We start from the raw sequence: 17,237 nt of genomic DNA on the forward strand, positions 1-17,237 counted from the left end.
GTCAATACCCGCATAAACGAGATCATCCATTTTATCTGCACCCCCGAGTAAAACACGTCACCAGTTTTAGACTTGCTGGACGGAGCTGCAAAGAAATTCTCCTGCGCTTTGTTGCGAGTCGACAGATGGATGCTTGTGATCGTCTTGAAGAAGAAGGAAAAAAAAAAAAAAATCCAAAGTCAAAGCTTGACGTTTTCCAGTTTTTATTGCAATAACACAGACAAATGTTTCCGCATCAGATTGCCACCCAAAGGTTGACAAAATGGAAATACTTCACATGTATAAATAAATGAGTCAGGTGATAAAATAAGAGGAAAAGTCTCTCCCCCCCCCCATGCTTTTCGAAAACAAGCCAGGAGGACGAACAACGAGCAGTTAGCGTTGAATGCTAACCTAGCAATCAAGGTTGGAAACTTTTGATTTTCACAAATTCAATTCTTTCCATTTGTTGTATGAGCCGCTTATCCTCACAAGGGTCCCGGGAGCGCCGGAGCCTATCCGAGCTATCTTGGGGCAGGAGGCGGGGCATGCCCGCAACTGGTCGCCAGCCAATCGCGGGCCACGTAGAAACAAAAAGTCACACAGTATTCCCGACTTAAATGCAAACCCCCACACGGGCGGGGCCGGGATTCGAACCCCGGTCCTCACAACTATGAACCTGATGCTTCAACCAGTCGTCTGCTGTGACGCCTTCATTTTTTCCTCTTTGCTAAAAATACAAGATGGAGTCAAAGCTGCTGGCTAATAGGAACGTAGTAATTGGGGTCAAGGAGGTCATCTCAACTGAATCTCTATGCTAGGGAGGAGCAAGTTTAGCCTGGGTTGTTAGCAGAAATTGCACTCTACTTGCTGTATGGTTTTGCTCTGCTTTTCTGCTGCATTTCTTCAGAATCAAATAATAATTGTTAGGGGAATGTTCAATTTGAAATGATATTAAAGTTATGATGAAATGTTTTTGATTTTATTAACATAGAAAATCATATAGTTTTGGAGCCTTTGCACCAGTGAAAGAACTGATTTTTCTTACCTCTCTTCAATTTCATTTTCACATCTCATGGGTGGGTCTGTAATGTATTCTTGCCATAAAATGGCATTTTTTTTTTTTATTGACTTCACGTCATAAGTCATAATGAATGAATGAACGAATGGATTTCTTCATTCAAACAAAAACAAATCACCTTGAATTATTCTTTGTTAGCCAAAAATGATTACAGTGCAAACTGAAGATTCGCCATCCTAGAAAATGTCTTCTTGAGCTCCATAAAAAAAAATAAAAATCACATCTGGTTGACCCTCTGCCGAAGGAGCTCCAGCTGCCTCACGATCTCGGCGGGAAGGTCCTCGTTCACTTGTGTGGCCAAGTACTTCCCGACTTCTTCCGCCTCTTTCCGCCAGAACTCGCGGTCCAGAGCAAAGAGCTGGTCCAGGTCCACGGGGTCCTTCAGGCCCTCCAGATCTAAGGAATCACGGCACGGCAGGTAGCCCACGGCGGAGGGCGTGGCTCCGGCCTCACCGTCGAGCCTGCGGAACATCCAGTCCAGGACGCGGATGTTTTCGCCAAAACCGGGCCAGAGGAAACCGCCGGTACGGCTCCTGCGGAACCAGTTGACGTGGAAGATCTTGGGCAGCTTGGCACCGGGACGCTCCGCCATGCTCAACCAGTGCGACAGGTAGTGGCCAAAGTTGTAGCCGAAGAAGGGACGCATGGCGAACGGGTCGTGCATGATCTCCTTTCCTTAGGACGCAGAACCAGGAGAAGTCAGTAAGTCACATGTACTGTATGCAGTAGGATTCTGAATCTGATTCTGCAACCCACAAGTACGCCGAAAACTTGTTCCGGTACGCACCTTTGTGTTCAGCTGCTGCAGTAGCCTCCGAACGCATGGCGGCTCCAACAAAGACGCCGTGTTGCCAGCTGAACGCCTCAAAGACCAGCGGGACGCCTGAAGACCGGCAGGAAAGAATTACTGTAGTCGTGAGATTGTGGACGCTTAAAGGCTCCTTTGACATCCGTGGTTCACATTTTCTGGTCTGAATTTGAATTGTGCAATGAAACAGGAGAAGCTCTCCTATCTGGTTCTACAACGCCTAATGACAACGAATTCTATTCTGTGTTCCTGTGTCAAAGAACGCAGAGGAGCTGACTCCAGGAGTCGGACTCGGGTCAAATGTAGCGGCGGATCACCACATGCAAAACACGCTGAAAGTCCCACAAATCTCCTTTGGAACCCAGAGTCATTCCTGCTCACCTTCAGGCCGGCGTCCCCCAAAGATGATAGCCTCGATGGGGACCCCCTCAGGCGATTCCCACAGCGGGTCGATGATTGGGCACTGATCGGCAGGTGTGCAGAAGCGGGAGTTGGGGTGGGCGCAAGGTTCTCCTGAAAAAGCAAGCAAAGTCGCCTGTTCAATCATGCTGCCTTTTTTGTGGGGGAGGGGGCTGTTTTCAGTATCTCTCACCGTCTCCCGGACTCCAAGGTTTGTTCTTCCACGAAGTAACGGTGACCCCCTCTGGCAACGCCTCGTCCATGCCCTCCCAGTGCACGCCGCCGTCGCTGGTCTCTGCTACGTTGGTGAAGATGGTGTTCTTGGCGATGGCGGTCATGGCGTTGGGGTTGGTCTTGGCGGACGTGCCGGGTGCAACGCCGAAGAACCCGTTCTCTGGATTGATGGCTCGCAGGTGACCTGGTGAGAAAGGAATGATGGTGGCGGTAAGAAAACAAGACAGTGCAAAAGGGACGGTTTGCTCCTGGCAGTTGCTAACCTTGGCCGTCAAACTTCATCCAGGCGATGTCGTCTCCCACGCACTCCACCTTCCAGCCGGGCAAGGTGGGGCTCATCATGGCCAGGTTGGTCTTCCCACAGGCGCTGGGGAACGCCGCCGCCATGTACTTCTTCTGGCCTGCGGGGTTGGTGATGCCCAGGATCTGAGGCAGACACAAGTCAATAAGAGTTCTCCGGGGTGGCCTCTGGTAGACAGACCAGTGTCCTACCAGCATGTGTTCTGCCAACCAGCCTTCTTCCTTGGCGAGATGCGAGGCCATGCGTAGGGCGAAGCACTTCTTGCCGAGCAGGGAATTTCCACCGTAGCCGCTCCCGAAAGAGACGATCTGCCGGCGTTCTGGGATCTGGGCGATCAGGGTCTGCTCGGGGTTGCAAGGCCAGTTGTTCACCAGAGGCCCTAAAGACAAGAAAGATGCAGTCTTACTCGTCTGGAGGAAACTCTGGGGGACTTTGTCAAGGCATGTGACTTGAGACCACTACCTCTGGTGCCAGTATACACTGTGGTTGAGCCAGACCACATGACTTCATGTAGGACTCGTTTTACCCAAGTAACTTTTAGTTCATTCTACTGCACTTACTTTGAAGAGGCAGCGGGCAGCCGACGGAGTGCAGACAACGGACAAAGTCGCCGGTCCCGAGGGCGGTCAGAACCGCCTTCCCCATCCGGGTCATCACCCTCATGCTGGCCACCACGTAAGGCGAGTCGGTCAGCTGCACTCCGATCTTGGACAACGGCGATCCGACCGGTCCCATGCTGAAGGGGATCACGTACATCGTGCGACCCTTCATACAACCTGGGAAGCGCCCGGCGACCTCTTTGTCCAGCTCCTCCGGTGACATCCAGCGACCCAACTGACCGACGCCACCCTTCAGAACGGCGGGTACGGCCTCGCGGGGGTCACGGGTCACGATCACCGTCCGGCTCTCCACGCGGGCCACGTCCCGAGGGTCCGTCCTGGCCAGCCAGCTGCGGCGGGGAAGAAGTTCAAGTTGAGGGGAAAACCTTGCAAGTCAAGTAAGTACACCGACGGCTGTGAAAATGTGGATTTTGTAAAAAACATGTAACGTGAAATGTGAAAATGCTTTCCATATTTCACGCTGGCTTCGACATGCCGTCCGCTCACCTACCAGTTGTGGTACTTGGGCAGCTTCTTGATCACGCCCTGCTCCTCCAACTGGGCCAGGACGGTCCGGTTCTCCTCGTCGGAGCCGTCGCAGATGTGGACGGCGTCCGGCAGGCAGAGCGTCACGCCGGCCTCTACGAATTCCCTGACGGCGGGGGCCAGGGCGCTCGGCTCGCCCCGCGCCACCCGAGGCCCGCCCTGCTCCGGAGACGCCGGCCGGGGGGTCATCGTCGTCGACTGCGAGGTGAGCGCAAACAAACGGTCACGGGGGAGCCCGAGGAGAGGGGGAAGAAGACCTTCCAAAGGTCCCCCAATAAATCACAACCATACGCTTAGCGACTTACTTACTACCAGAGGGAAAAAATAAAGAAATCATTTCATATTGGGAAGGAGCACCACAAACAAGCTTACTAAATCATAAATTCATGAAGTAAGCAAGCAGCAAATTAGCCTCCTGCCAATGAAGAAATGGAGCGATCATGACGCCGACAAACAAACAAACTGACTAATGAACGAATGAAATGGCAAACTACAGATGAATGACTGAAATACGGAAGCAAGCGAGAGGCTGACCGCCTCCTTCGGTGAACTAACTCACGAGCTCCTTACTGACTAACTACGTGATCCAGATTGGAACAAAAAAGTAGCGCAACTAACCTCATTTGATCATGTCGCTCTGCACATTTATTTAGTCAAACGCGCTTCACAACAAACTGAACAAACGGGCAAAGTCGACGTCTAACCGGGTTAGTAAAAGAGCCACAGGACAAGAAAGCAGCCGTGATGCAGAATGCCGGACTTTGCCGGACTTTGCCGGACCCAAACCGCCTCAAACGATCCAATCAACCTACTGAGCAGCGACGGGCGAAAGCGACCTGATTGCGGAGGTCCGGTGACCGGGCTGACTCGGGACGCCGTTTCCCGTCTTCACGGTGATGTCACCCGCCGTGCGTGCGGCGCTCTTTTTATCCTGCGGGACGTCCCACGGGGGGGGCCTCGCGTGCGTCCGTGCCCGTTGTCCGGTTACCGGGTGAATGATTGATTCCATACGATGACCGAAGTGCTTTGGTGAAGACTCTCCGGCCTATTGATTATTGATGATCTTATCAGTGCCCCCCCCCCCTGCCCAGATGAAAACATCCCATAGTCAGCAGCATTCGCCTTTGGACTTTGACCCTCTTTGAAGTACGTTGACGGCGTGTCTTTACCATTGGACGACCGCGGGGGGCTCGCCGGCTGATGTCAACTCCGCTACGTTTGCGCGTCCTGATGGACGCCCTTGAGTTGCTTTGAAAGCAGGGGTGGGGAAGCTACGGACCGCGGGCTGAATCCGGGGCGTGCTGGAGCTTATCCCAGCTGTCAACGGGCAGGAGGAGGGCGGGATGCACCCTGAACTGGTCGCCAGCCAATCGCAGGGCACATGGACTCACAATCACACCCACGGGGCAATTTCGAGTGTCCAATAAATGTCGCATGTTTTTGGGATGTGTTGAGGAAACAGGAGTGCCCACCCGCAGAAAAGCCACGCAGGCACGGGGCGAACATGCAAACGCCACACGGGCGGGTCCGGGATTGAACCCGAGACCTCAGAACTGTGAGGCCAACGCTTTACCAGCTGAGCCACCGTGCCGGTCCCGCTAATTTCCACTTCAAAATAGTACTGTGGGAAAAATGGAAAATCACGGTGTATTGATAAGTTTCACATAATTATGTGAACCACGACTTTTTTTTTTTTTTTTTTTTTTGGTGTGGCCGTAATACGGTTCCGTAGCTAACACACGCACAAAAAAAATGGATGAAAAATTAGCTCTGCACCATTAGCACAATGCATACAAAAGTGGCTTGTATGTTAAATTTAAGATTAAATTTGATATTACGCTGATGTTTTACTATTTTCAGGGTGAAGAACGAGACTTAGAAACGACTTACAATCAAAAGGCATCAAGTGTGTCCGAATATGCCCGAACATTTCAACATCTGAGTTCCGATACGTAATATTTCCAATGAAACGTGAGCACTTTCAACTTCTTTGCGATCTGGTTTCTGCACGGCCGTAAGCGCTTCTCCTCCTCCCTCGCCTTCAGTTTTGCATAATCTTGCCACCAAAATGACGGTGGTGGGAGGAACGGTCTGCGTTTGTATTGCCCCGATATCAAACGGCCATTTTGTTCCCCATGTTTTTGGACACTCACGCTTGCGCATCGTTGCCATCATAGAGTACAATTTTTAGAGAAGTGCACAGTACTGGGAAAAGTCTGCTTGTTTACGTACTTACTGTACTCACCGCATTGCTGTGATGTCAATTCTGCACTAAGTTGCTGATTTACACGTTCATGTTGATCTAAGTGGAACTTGTGTGGTCGACGCGTTACAAAGTACACTTGAGCTTTTTTGCTGTTGTTATTTTTCATCTGCTTGTGGCCCGGCCCGCGCAAACGGACGGACGGACTTGGCCCTCCGTGTCTTGTTTACGAGGGGACGGGAAGGAACGCGACGCTTGTCCCGTCTTGCGTAAGAAGACGCTTTTATGGCGCGCTCGCACGCTCAAGCGCGTCAAGTTGTCAAAACACGAAAGCTCCTCGGAATCTCGGAGGCGCTCGCTGGAAGACTTCGGAGAGGCCGCAAAGTCGTCGCTCGCCTCGGCGAAAACGACGTGCGCAGGCGGAAGATTTTGCCCCACAAATGATTGACCGCATGAATGTTTTTCAATTCGAATCATTCGGAAAGTCGACGACTTTCCGCCCAACCGATTTTCAGTCCTAACAAGCAACCCGTCGCCTGCCTGATGTTCAGGCCAAATCTTTTTCAACCGATGATTTCAATGAGTTTCAATATTTGATGGGAGTTTTTGATGTCGTCAATGACTCGCTTTGTCCACTTGTAAGCCGTGTGCGTTTTGTCACGAATCGCTTGCTTGGTTGTTCATTTCTGAATCACTTTGTTAAAGGGGAATTCCGGTAGTTTGCATGAACAATGTATCCAATAGGTCATGTCATATGTACGGTATCTTGAAAATATGACGTTAATCCTCTCTCATTTAATGGTGTTTTGAGAAGATTTAATTTAGAGTTTTCATGGGCGCCATCTTGGCGAGTCACATGAACGGCGTTGCGCAAATGCGATGTAATCGGCGCCCAAACAAAGACTTGATTACAATGGGACACAATTACGGCCAGCGCCGATTTCTCAGATTGATCCTCATCTGATGAAGAAATAGCCGTACCGCCCGATCAGGGAGACGGAGGAATTCGTCTATATAGATTTGAACCTATGGCTGTAAATAAGGTTGAATATTGGGATGGTTCTTCGGACGGGAATGATGCAGAGTCTGATGAGCGAGCTCCGGCGGCTCCGGCGACAACGGGGACACGAGCTCGCTCCGATGATTTGAACTGTTTTTCATTTGTCAGTTGGTTAATTATTTTTTTTTGGGGTGCTCATTTTATGTAGCGGGCCCATTCCGGAGGTCGTCTGTTCATCGGTATGTCGTTTTGTTTTGGTTTTTTATGTTATTTGTCGGTCGTCCACTTGGATTAGTGCAGTTAGGTTGGCGTATTATGTGTTTACGAATGCGTGTACGTAGTATGTGTGCCTGTCCATCAATTGATCCCTGTCGGACCGACAGATTGTTAGCTAGCGCTTCAATTCATTTCTTTTCTTGATTAAAGTTGTTGTTTCATTTGTAAGTTAATATTTGCGAGTTAGTTAGTTGATTGCTTGTTTTGTTTTGGGGTTTTTTCAGCCCACGAGTTCATTTGCATGTCAGTTTCTCGGCCAGTTCATGAGTTAGTGCCTCAGAGAGTTTGTTGATTGGTTACTTGGATGGATAGTTTTGCTCGTTTGTAAGCTAACCACAATGTTTGAAACTGTTGTCTTTCGAATTGTAAAACAATAACTGTTGTGTTGTTATTAGTGAACTCTATTATCAATACATATGGTTAAATGGCAGCTAACGTCCGCGCATTGACGCCGATCTGCGTGTTGCCGCATTCGGCCACTCCACTGCAACTCCAGCAAGAGCGCGCGTTGCAACACAAACGCGCGTCAACATAAAACGCAGCCGCGCTCGAAGCTGCTGACGTCAGCGAGCGGCTCAAGGTGCACAAGCGTACGTACGGTGCACAAAAAAAAAAAAAAAAAAAAAAAAAAAGTCATTTTTGTGTCGGGCCACTTTGTACTTACGCTTTCCCTCAGTGATGACTGTGGAACCCTCAAAATCTTTCATTGCCTCATCATATTTAATTTATGAACTAGTTTTGGAATCAGAAATCAAAGGTAACGTTTTTTCAACTATTGTTGATGGTTGGTAACACAAAAATGTTTGCAATATCTCAATGTTGTCATTGATGTGTCAATTAGAAATTTAGGTACAGATTTGAGCAAGAATCGCAGAAGTTGACACGCGGACCACATAAAATCACGCAGTGGGCCGGATCTGGCCCCCGGGCCTTGAGTTTGCCACCTGCGATGTAAGCCTTTTGCGCACACACACGTCAACATCGTAGCATCATCAATTCATTTATCAATTGCTGAATCCATCTAAGGTGGCACCGCAGCCTGAATATTAATGCTGCATCATGTCAAGACGCTTTTGCTCCATTTCTGTTTGATTTTCACTTCCTTTCCATCTCCCCAAGATGTTACGCAAATTGCCATATTTTCTCTCGAAGCGTCTGTCCCAAGACTTTTATTTCTCTTCACTCCTCACTTGCATCCATCCATCTATCCGTTTATTTCTCCATTTTATTTGCGTTCTCCCCTGTTTTTCCAGCTCAGCACAGCCAATGTAGAGCAGATCGTGCTGCAGACTGCAGAGGAAAACTAAACCTGCTCTTAGTGTCCCAAGACTTTTGTCCAAACGCCACATTTTGACTTCTTGGAGGTGTTGTATTCGATCGCTTCTGGTACATTTGGTAGCAGCGCCGCCTTGAGTTCCTCCAGTCTAATCGCACAGATTTTTTTTTTTTTTTTTGATTGACACAATGACGTAGATAAAAACTATTCTGCGCACTCTGCGTCCAACGTTGGTTCTGCCACGGTCAACAGACTCTGACTTCCGGTCAGGGGAAAAAAAAAAACAAAAGCACAGTAAAAAATACATACATTGTTATGGAAAAAGATGCTATAAATATAAACACTTGGGATTTTTTGGATCCCGAGAGACATGAATATAATCTAATCATTTGCAGCATTGTTTCAAACATACATTGACACATACATATGTCATAGGAAGTACAGACCTTCATAATATTGTAATGATATATTTTCCACATTCATAATTATAACAATGAATTATGAAGGTTAAATTGAAACACCTTTGAAAAGTTACTTCTTTGCTACTGCCTGCACGGTTTTGACAGCTAACTTCGCAACAAGAATGAACCTTTTTGACACCGACGAAGCTAACCCTAATGTATTCCAATATTATATGAGGATATAAAAGGATGTCAACTTTCACGTGAAAAAGTACCCAAAGCAATCTTTTGCCATGACCGGAAGTTGAAGCCGAACTACCACGTGAAAGGGATCTAGTTTTTAATTCGACGTCATTGGATTGACAGCTCGAGGTTGACTCTTTTGCTTATCACGGTTGTCATGGCGACACGACTTGCCAAGCTATCTGCCTGCCTCCCTCCCAACGGTAGTAAGCATGAAAAGAGCAGTTCTGGCCTCTTCATTATTGACAAGTGTGACTGTTTCCGGTCGTGTCCTTGTTCATGCATTCCCCCCCCCCCCAAAAAAAGAAGGGTCATCTTCGTGGCTTTTCCCGGAATGGGAAGCGGTTGCCCGAATCTCCCCGCTGGCCCATCGCCCGCCTGCCAAGCCTGACTTTTGCTTTTCCTGTCAAGTGATGACTAAAATCTCCTCAGGCACGTGACGTTTTCCTCTGGCTCAAGTGAGCGAGCAGCAGCCGCAGCAGCAATACTTCTATTTTTCATTATTATTATTTTTTGGGGTCACTTTGCTGTTTTGTCGCCTGTAAATACGTTCGACCCTCCTCTTCCTCGTCAAGCCTATCAAGACTTTTATCTTCCTCATTGCCACTATGAGCGTTGCCATCATTAAAGTTTGCATTAGCATACAGAATTTTTTTTTTTTTCATTTTTCAAGTGCAATTATTTGTTGTAAATATCACCTTTCAATTTATCATTTGTGTAATGGTGGGCTAACATTTTTTTATGATACACAATGATCAATACAATGGATATTGCATCAAGAAAAAAAAGGTGACAATTGAGGGAATTACTGCCGAATTTCCACTTTTTACCAGCAATATCAAATTTGTAATAAAAAAAAAGGTAATTATAATTTGCTTCAACAAATTACGTGCTCGTGTTAGAATCTGACTAAAAATGGAAATGATAACGCTGTTATGAAAGCCTTCATTTCATAATTATGATGATAATAATCTGACAGCAACAATGCTTATAGTGCTTCTGTCACGTGACTTATTTTGGGAACAAGAAGTGAAGCTTTCGGTGGACGAATCTTTTGGAGTAAATGACTCGAGTGATTCATTCCACTCCAAAACAACCGTCGGAAAATCCCCTGGTGAGTCGAGACGTGGAGCTGACGTCACAATACCGCGGGACCCGGATGCGCGAAGCCGGAAGTCAACGGATAACGTCATCGGCGGCGGTCACGATTTTTCTTCTCCGTCGAAACTGGAAGAAGAAAGAAAAGAAAAGCTCCATTTTTCATTCCTCTTCGCTCCGCAAACATGTCTCTGTTCGGCAAGTGGTTCGGCACCGGTGGCGGCGGAGGCAAGGGCGGCAAGGCGCCGACACCCCAGGAGGCTGTCCAGAAACTCCGAGAGACCGAAGACATGTTGACCAAAAAGCAGGAATTCCTCGAGAAGAAAATCGAGCAGGAGATCGTGACGGCCAAGAGGCACGGCACGAGAAACCAGCGAGGTGAGACCGGACAAAAATAATCAGGATAAGAATAACAACCCAAACCCCCCTTCAAGGGCCCACAGTCGCTTTCGCTTTGCTCTTATTGAAGCGGCCGCCGGAATCCATTTTTAAATCCCCTTCCATATTTCTTCATTTCCGTCCTTCTCTTCTAAAAGAGGTTGTCATCCTGACATAAAAAGTGCGAAACACATTTGCTCCGCAACATGGTAGAAACTCGGCAAAAACACCGTGATTGATTCTGATTTGAAAGATGGTTATCCATCATTTTCTCAAGTGAAAACACGTTTGCAAAATGAAATTCAATACAGGCAGCCCCCCCCCCCCCCAAGCTTTACTTTCATGGAAGATGACAGAAAGCTGGATATTTCATAAAGGCTGCAATTCTCAAGTTTTGGACGATTTGGAGTAAATCTCGGCCTTTAAATGTTTAATTGTTTCTTAAAGTTGTTGTCAATTATTCTAGTTTGTGTGGAAATTTTGTGTGACCAGATTCACTGACGAGCGTGACGTGATGATATGAAGCCAAACTTGCTAAAATGTTGCATTCTTTCTGGCTGGTGTCGAGTGCGACGTGAACGAAGGCTTCGTTTGGGCTTTTGTCGTCTTTGCTGACCTGTCATGTTCGGAAAAGACGTCTTCAACTTTTAAAATTCCTTCGGGCGGTTTGTGGCGGCCCCGTCGACCTTTGACCTTCACCCTAGCCGGAAGTAAATTGCGCATATGCCAGATTTGATTGTTGATTAGTTGCCGATTAATGGATAAATTGTTGCCCCTGTAGTTACTTTTGAGTTCTGTTTTTGTAAATGTTGAGATGTCACAGTGCTTAAGAGCAACATGAAGAAAAAAAACCTGTACCAGACGTTTTCGTACAGGAAAATAAGAAAGCCTACAAAAATGTCATTTTGCCCATACAGGCTCCAAGAAAGTGCTTCAATGTAACGGACGACCCCCGCCCCTTTCAGTCTGTTTTGTCGGGGTTCCGCCGTACAGTGTGTCCGAACGTGGAGGAGCATCTTTGTAAATATTGCGATGGACACGCTAAATGTTTCTGGAACACAGCAATAAATTCTGGTTGTGAAGTAGCAATCCACGTGTCAAACTCAAGGCCAGTGGGCCACATCTGGTCTGCCATATTATTTTCTGTAGCCCACAAAAGCAAATCACTATAGAGTCGACTTCCATGAATTGTTTTGTGATACCGAATTTTCAAACTTGTCATGTGATGAGGCAATGAAACGTTTAACGGGTTTCACAACAGGAAAACCTCCCACCAATGTGGTAAAAATGACTTTGACACCTCCTGATGAACGTGGTGGAAAAAAATGGATCACTTGGCAGAGTTTCCTCATGATTTTCTCTGCCATCAAGTTAGCACACGCTTGCGGCCTTTGGGCTTGTTTTCAAGCCTTGACGGCGAACCTCTCGCTCTGCCCCGGGAGCCTGTTCAGATGTACGACGGCAAAACTTGAATGTCGACATTGCAAAAGTGCGGCGTCACGCTAGCAAACATCCGCTTGACTCACACAAACATGCAGTGGCGTCTCAAAGATGGAATGTTTCCGTGGCCAAAAATCTGATCTGCCATTTTTATCGCTCGCCCTGTCGCTGATAGAAAGTTTTCCCAATTGTTGTTTTCCTTCTGACCTTCATTTTGTTTCTTCTCCAACTAAACAAGCTACAAGACGTTTTTTTTTTTTCCCCTACAGCATGAAGTTGGGCTAAAGATTGCTAAAATAATAGAAATATGATCGACCTCCGCTTTTTGCAGGGGGTTGAAATTGGGCCCAACCAAGAATAGCAAAAATTCATGGAAATTTCATAACTGTTATAAGTGCATTGGAAAAAAAAAAAAAAAATTCTGCAGGAGCAGCTGAGGGTTGGGGAAAATAAATTGGGAAAAAAGTAGCGGGCAGGTGAATTTGTGGTTGCCGAACCGCAAGTATTTGGGGGTGCGCTGTATTTTTAAAACAACTTAAACTTCAAAACAAAAAGTACTTCCTCTCGGCCACTTCCCCCCCGAACAAAAATCTGGTTAGTAATGTAGTGTACAGATATGCGTATCACTGCAAATATTGTATATTTAAGCTTGTGTGGAAAATATGTGCCCTGGGACTGACTGGTGACCAGTTCAGGGTGTCGTCCGCCATTCGCCCGAAGTTAGTCGGGCTAGGACCCTTGTGAGGATAGGCGGCTTGGAAATGCACAGATGCATGGATGAGATATTGCGCCATCCATTGACAATCGTAACCCTTTTAGGTCCCTTCGTGAGGCCCAGGAGGGTTTGAATTCCGGAAAGCGCTGCAGAAAGCCGCGAGCAGATGGTCGGATAGCCGCTAACGACGTTACCCGGCCGCAAATCCGTCTCGTGTGGCGCTGTCATCCAATCCGAGCGCTGCCGTGTGCCCACCGGGGGGCCAAGTTGTCCACAGATGGGATGAAAATCGGCGGTGATGTTTACTACCGGTGCTTAGCCGGTCCAATCGGCTTATTCGACCAGAGCGCCCGCGTTCATCTTTTCTCGGCTGCTGCGCATTTTAATCAGATTTTAAAAAAAAAAAAAAAAAAAAAGAGTCCTGATTCAGCGGGGCCGCGTCTGAAGCAGTTTGGGTTGCTTCGCAACATTTTGGGAGAAATCTGCATTTTAACTGCAGACTCAGAGGATGTGCTGTCACACCAGGTCCGATCATCATCTGATTATGATCCAGCTTTGTGTGGTCAGCGATCGGAGGCATTTTTTGGGGTGTTTTAATACAGAAGAACAGCAGAGTATGGAAGAAATACATTACAATAACTAAACAATCATACAAGAGAGTATACAAATAAAACTACTTTCATAACGTATATTTACTCTCTGTTGGATGTGTGTCTATATATATATATATATATATATATATATATATATATATATATATATATATATATATATAATATATGAGCTAAACCCTCCCCGGCCCTCCCTTCTTACCTGACCTTCCCATCATCCCCCGCAGCGGCGCTGCAGGCCCTGAAGAGGAAAAAACGCTACAGCAAGCAGCTGGAGCAGATCGACGGCACCCTCTCCACCATCGAGTTCCAGAGGGAGGCGCTGGAGAACGCCAACACCAACACGGAAGTTCTGAAGAACATGGGCATGGCCGCCAAGGCCATGAAGACCGCGCACAAAGAATTGTGAGGTCACGCACGCACGCACGCAGGCACACGCGAGACCTCGACGTGGGCTCAAAATAGGCAGAATGCTTCATTGTTTTTATGTCGAGTGATGAAATAACAGCCAGTTGAAGCATTTTTCAAATATGCACATTTTTGCTATCTAGAATGAAGTTTTTAACTCGCAAGTATGAGAACTGAGGGCCGAGTTCATGTCAAAAACGAAAGTTTATTTCATGTTCAATCAACGCAATACGCGCGTGTCGGCCGCAGGAACGTGGACAGCGTGGACGACCTGATGTCGGACATCATGGAGCAGCAGGAGCTGGCGGAGGAGATCACGAGCGTCATTTCCAATCCGATGGGATTCGGCGATCAATGCGACGAGGTACGTCCGCGCCGCCTCCTTCCCCGTCGCCCGTTGGCGCTTTTTCAGCAAACGCACCCCTCCGCTCTCCAGGATGAGCTCATGGCCGAGCTGGAGGAGCTGGAGCAGGAAGAGCTGGACAGGAACCTTCTGGAAGTGGAAGGCACGCCGGACGTCACCCTGCCGAGCGTCCCGTCCGTCTCGCTGCCGTCCGGACCAGGTGCGCTGTCCTGTGTTGCGAAATTTCCAAAAAGGAAAAGAAAAAAGAAAAATCAGCGGGATGTGTTTGGAGAGAGAGAGAGAGAGAGAGAGAGAGAGAGAGATAGAGAGAGAGAGAGAGGAGAGAGAGAGAGAGAGAGAGAGAGAGAGAGAGAGAGAGAGAGAGAGAGCGAGAGAGAGAGAGAGAGAGCGAGAGAGAGAGAGAGAGAGAGGAGAGAGAGAGAGAAGAGAGAGAGAGAGAGAGAGAGCGAGAGAGAGAGAGAGAAGAGAGAGAGAGAGAGAACCCGTTTCTAAAGGGGTCACGCACACAATCAAATACAACGCAATTAAGAAAAAAAGCATATCCAGCATTTACATTTTGGGAGTTTTAAGCACATTTAAACTGATTGAAGCACACTTAAGCCCGTTCAAGCATTTAGGGAGGAAATGGCGACTTTTGAACCAAAACGCTCGACTTCCCCCGCTTGACTTCTTGAGATTTTTCTGCGGGTCTGCTCGTGTTCAACATTCATACGTTCACCTTCCGTTACGCCGTCTCGGCTCGACTCTGGGCGAGAGGCGGTCGCGCACGTTTACATCTCCGGGCAGTTTCCGTTCCCCAGTGAATGCACGTTTTTGAGATGCGAGACAAAAGCGGAGTGGCCGGAGAAAAGCCACGGGGTGGTCGTCCAATGTGCCCCCTTCCACCAGAGATATGTCCACCAAATTTCATCTCGCTCAGTCAAATTGGCTTCAGGGGCAATTAAAAAAAAAAAAAATAATAATAATAATAATTACTTGGAGGAAACGCAGTTTTAAGAGCGTCTTTGGCAAAATGTCCCAAAGATGTCAATTTTGAACCAAAATGGCCGACTTTGCGTGACCTCCTGAGACTTTTTTTCTGTTCATCTGTTCACGATTGGCACGTCCACAAAGTTTTATGAGACTTACACAAAGCGGCCTCGGCCTCTGAATTCCAAAATAATAATAAAATGAAAAAGCCACAATGCGCTACCAAACGTTATCAAAGCTTTTTTCACAACACTTGTCTGCTTTCAAAGCAAAGTGGCAAACTTTGTTTCTTTTTGGGCTCGGCTTCTTAAGATTTTAGAATCGCGATTGCCACAACATTTCAGGTCCCGAAGCCAAAAACCATTTCAGGGGCTGATTTAAAAAAAAAAAAATAAAAAAAAAAAAATAAAAAAAAAATTAAAATATAAAGATACTTTGGAGAAACAAAGTAAATTTTACAAGAGGGTCTTTGGCAAAATGGCTGACTTTCCAGACATGGCTTCTTTTGTCAATGTCCTCATGGTAGACGTGTCTACTAAAAATTGATGCCGCTCAATAAACCCTTTCTTGCGGTTTTATGATCATTTTTGTAAAGAGTTTGACTTGTATGACGACGTCTGATGACAAAGTGTGTTTATCGCGTTCCAGCCAAGAAGCGGGAGGAGGAGGACGAGGCGGAAATGGCCGACCTGGAGGCCTGGGCTACCAACTGAACTCAAGCGGGCCGACGGGGGACCTCAGGGGTGCTCCCCGGCTGGCCGTCACCCCCGAAGTCTGCGCTCGTGCCGGCCCGCGTCTCCATCGGAGCGCACCGGTGCATACTTTCCGGGGGTGGGGGACAGTCGGTGTGACCAATCAGCTCATTTGTGTACCGTAAGGTGCTTCCACCCAAAACCCAACCAATGGCGCCGCTCGCTCGGATATTCGGGCTCCTTATGTTGTTTTGAAAAGAAGAAAAGACATTTCGCTGGCACGCGGAAGCCAACGTCCCGTCCTGACTTTTGGACAGGTTTTATCATCTCGCGCTTCAAGTTCAAGTTGTGCTGCTCAATAAACGAATGCTGCCAGACTCAAACGGGCAAAAAGAAGTCGCTTGATTGGAGGAGGCGGCAGCGGACCGGCGCCACTCGCGCCTCCACACGCCCCCGTTGAAGACGGACGCCGCCGAGCGCATCGCGTGACGTTGCGTGTCTGTGAGTGCTTTTGCCGTCCCGTCCGTTTTGGTAGCGCTAAAAGGACATTCAAATGAATGCCTTGATATTTGGAACTAATAATTCATTTGTTTGGAATTCGTTAATCGCGATCCATGCGTTGAAAGTCCCACCCCTTAACTGTGTGTGCGCGCGTTTCACATTTGTGTCTTTCTGTTAACCCGTTGAAATGAAAATTGTGTGTGATTAAGCGTTTTTGTATTTGTGTGTGTGTGCCTTTTTATGGGTTTTGTGTGCCACATGTTTGCTCGGGTTTGAGCGTGTGTAAAAAGTGGCGTCCAGGATGGGATTTATCGCCGAGGTTCCGTCTTGTCAATAAGTGACCCGTGTGGGGTGAAACATTTGCCACGTTGCGATTGGTTCGTCCTTCGCGTAAACAAGGTCAAGGTCCAATCGCGTTGCAGCGCAACGATGCACTGAAGCGGCGCCGTTCGAGTTCATGTTGGAGTTAAAAAAAAAAAAAACTGTCCGCTTATTCTTGCTCCTTTTTTGCTGTTTACTGTTTGAATATACATTTGATGTATGTAAAGTAGTCCCCCCGCCCCCAAAAAAAGAATAATGTTTTTTAATTAAATGAAGGCTAAATTAATGCATTATATTTATCATACATTCACATTTTAAATTGTACTTGTAAATTAATTTTCGTAATCAACCATTCATGTAATAAAATATTTTTGAAATGTAAATTGTCCAGTTT

At 47.3% G+C, this 17,237-nt stretch overlaps 2 protein-coding genes across 6 annotated transcripts; one reads left to right on the top strand and one right to left on the bottom strand.

The window, feature by feature from the left end:
* Nucleotides 1-945: 945 nt before the first annotated feature.
* Nucleotides 946-4,980, bottom strand: pck1 (phosphoenolpyruvate carboxykinase 1 (soluble)). Of its 5 annotated transcripts, none has more exons than XM_061832108.1 (9): nucleotides 4,784-4,980; nucleotides 3,913-4,145; nucleotides 3,363-3,751; nucleotides 2,994-3,181; nucleotides 2,765-2,927; nucleotides 2,461-2,685; nucleotides 2,250-2,381; nucleotides 1,848-1,943; nucleotides 946-1,735 (listed from the first exon to the last, which is right to left on the bottom strand). In XM_061832108.1, exons 2-9 carry the CDS (start codon nucleotides 4,134-4,136, stop codon nucleotides 1,278-1,280), a joined length of 1,875 nt encoding a protein of 624 aa, XP_061688092.1. In that variant the 5' UTR covers nucleotides 4,137-4,145; nucleotides 4,784-4,980; the 3' UTR covers nucleotides 946-1,277. The 5 variants fall into 5 exon arrangements, with proteins under 5 accessions (XP_061688092.1, XP_061688091.1, XP_061688093.1 ...); XM_061832107.1 differs by having other exon boundaries at nucleotides 4,760-4,980; XM_061832109.1 differs by having other exon boundaries at nucleotides 4,652-4,803.
* A 5,474-nt stretch (nucleotides 4,981-10,454) lies between these two features.
* chmp4ba (charged multivesicular body protein 4Ba) lies at nucleotides 10,455-17,206 on the top strand. Its single transcript, XM_061833515.1, has 5 exons — nucleotides 10,455-10,822; nucleotides 13,816-13,993; nucleotides 14,246-14,360; nucleotides 14,433-14,559; nucleotides 15,978-17,206. Exons 1-5 carry the CDS (start codon nucleotides 10,630-10,632, stop codon nucleotides 16,040-16,042), a joined length of 678 nt encoding a protein of 225 aa, XP_061689499.1. The 5' UTR covers nucleotides 10,455-10,629; the 3' UTR covers nucleotides 16,043-17,206.
* Nucleotides 17,207-17,237: the final 31 nt, after the last annotated feature.

This window comes from Syngnathoides biaculeatus, chromosome 10 (genome assembly GCF_019802595.1).
Source record: "Syngnathoides biaculeatus isolate LvHL_M chromosome 10, ASM1980259v1, whole genome shotgun sequence".
Lineage (NCBI taxonomy): Eukaryota > Metazoa > Chordata > Actinopteri > Syngnathiformes > Syngnathidae > Syngnathoides > Syngnathoides biaculeatus.

What these genes read in the sequence shown, in the direction of transcription:
- pck1 (XM_061832108.1), bottom strand. Translation starts at nt 4,136, where the DNA reads ATGACCCCCCGGCCGGCGTCTCCGGAGCAGGGCGGGCCTCGGGTGGCG. An exon ending in CTGCCCGCTGCCTCTTCAAA is followed by an intron (nt 3,182 to 3,362) that starts GTAAGTGCAGTA and finishes TCTTGTCTTTAG; the next exon opens with GGCCTCTGGTGAACAACTGG. An exon ending in TGGGGGACGCCGGCCTGAAG is followed by an intron (nt 1,944 to 2,249) that starts GTGAGCAGGAAT and finishes GCCGGTCTTCAG; the next exon opens with GCGTCCCGCTGGTCTTTGAG.
- chmp4ba (XM_061833515.1), top strand. Translation starts at nt 10,630, where the DNA reads ATGTCTCTGTTCGGCAAGTGGTTCGGCACCGGTGGCGGCGGAGGCAAG. An exon ending in CGGCACGAGAAACCAGCGAG is followed by an intron (nt 10,823 to 13,815) that starts GTGAGACCGGAC and finishes CATCCCCCGCAG; the next exon opens with CGGCGCTGCAGGCCCTGAAG. An exon ending in TCGGCGATCAATGCGACGAG is followed by an intron (nt 14,361 to 14,432) that starts GTACGTCCGCGC and finishes TCCGCTCTCCAG; the next exon opens with GATGAGCTCATGGCCGAGCT.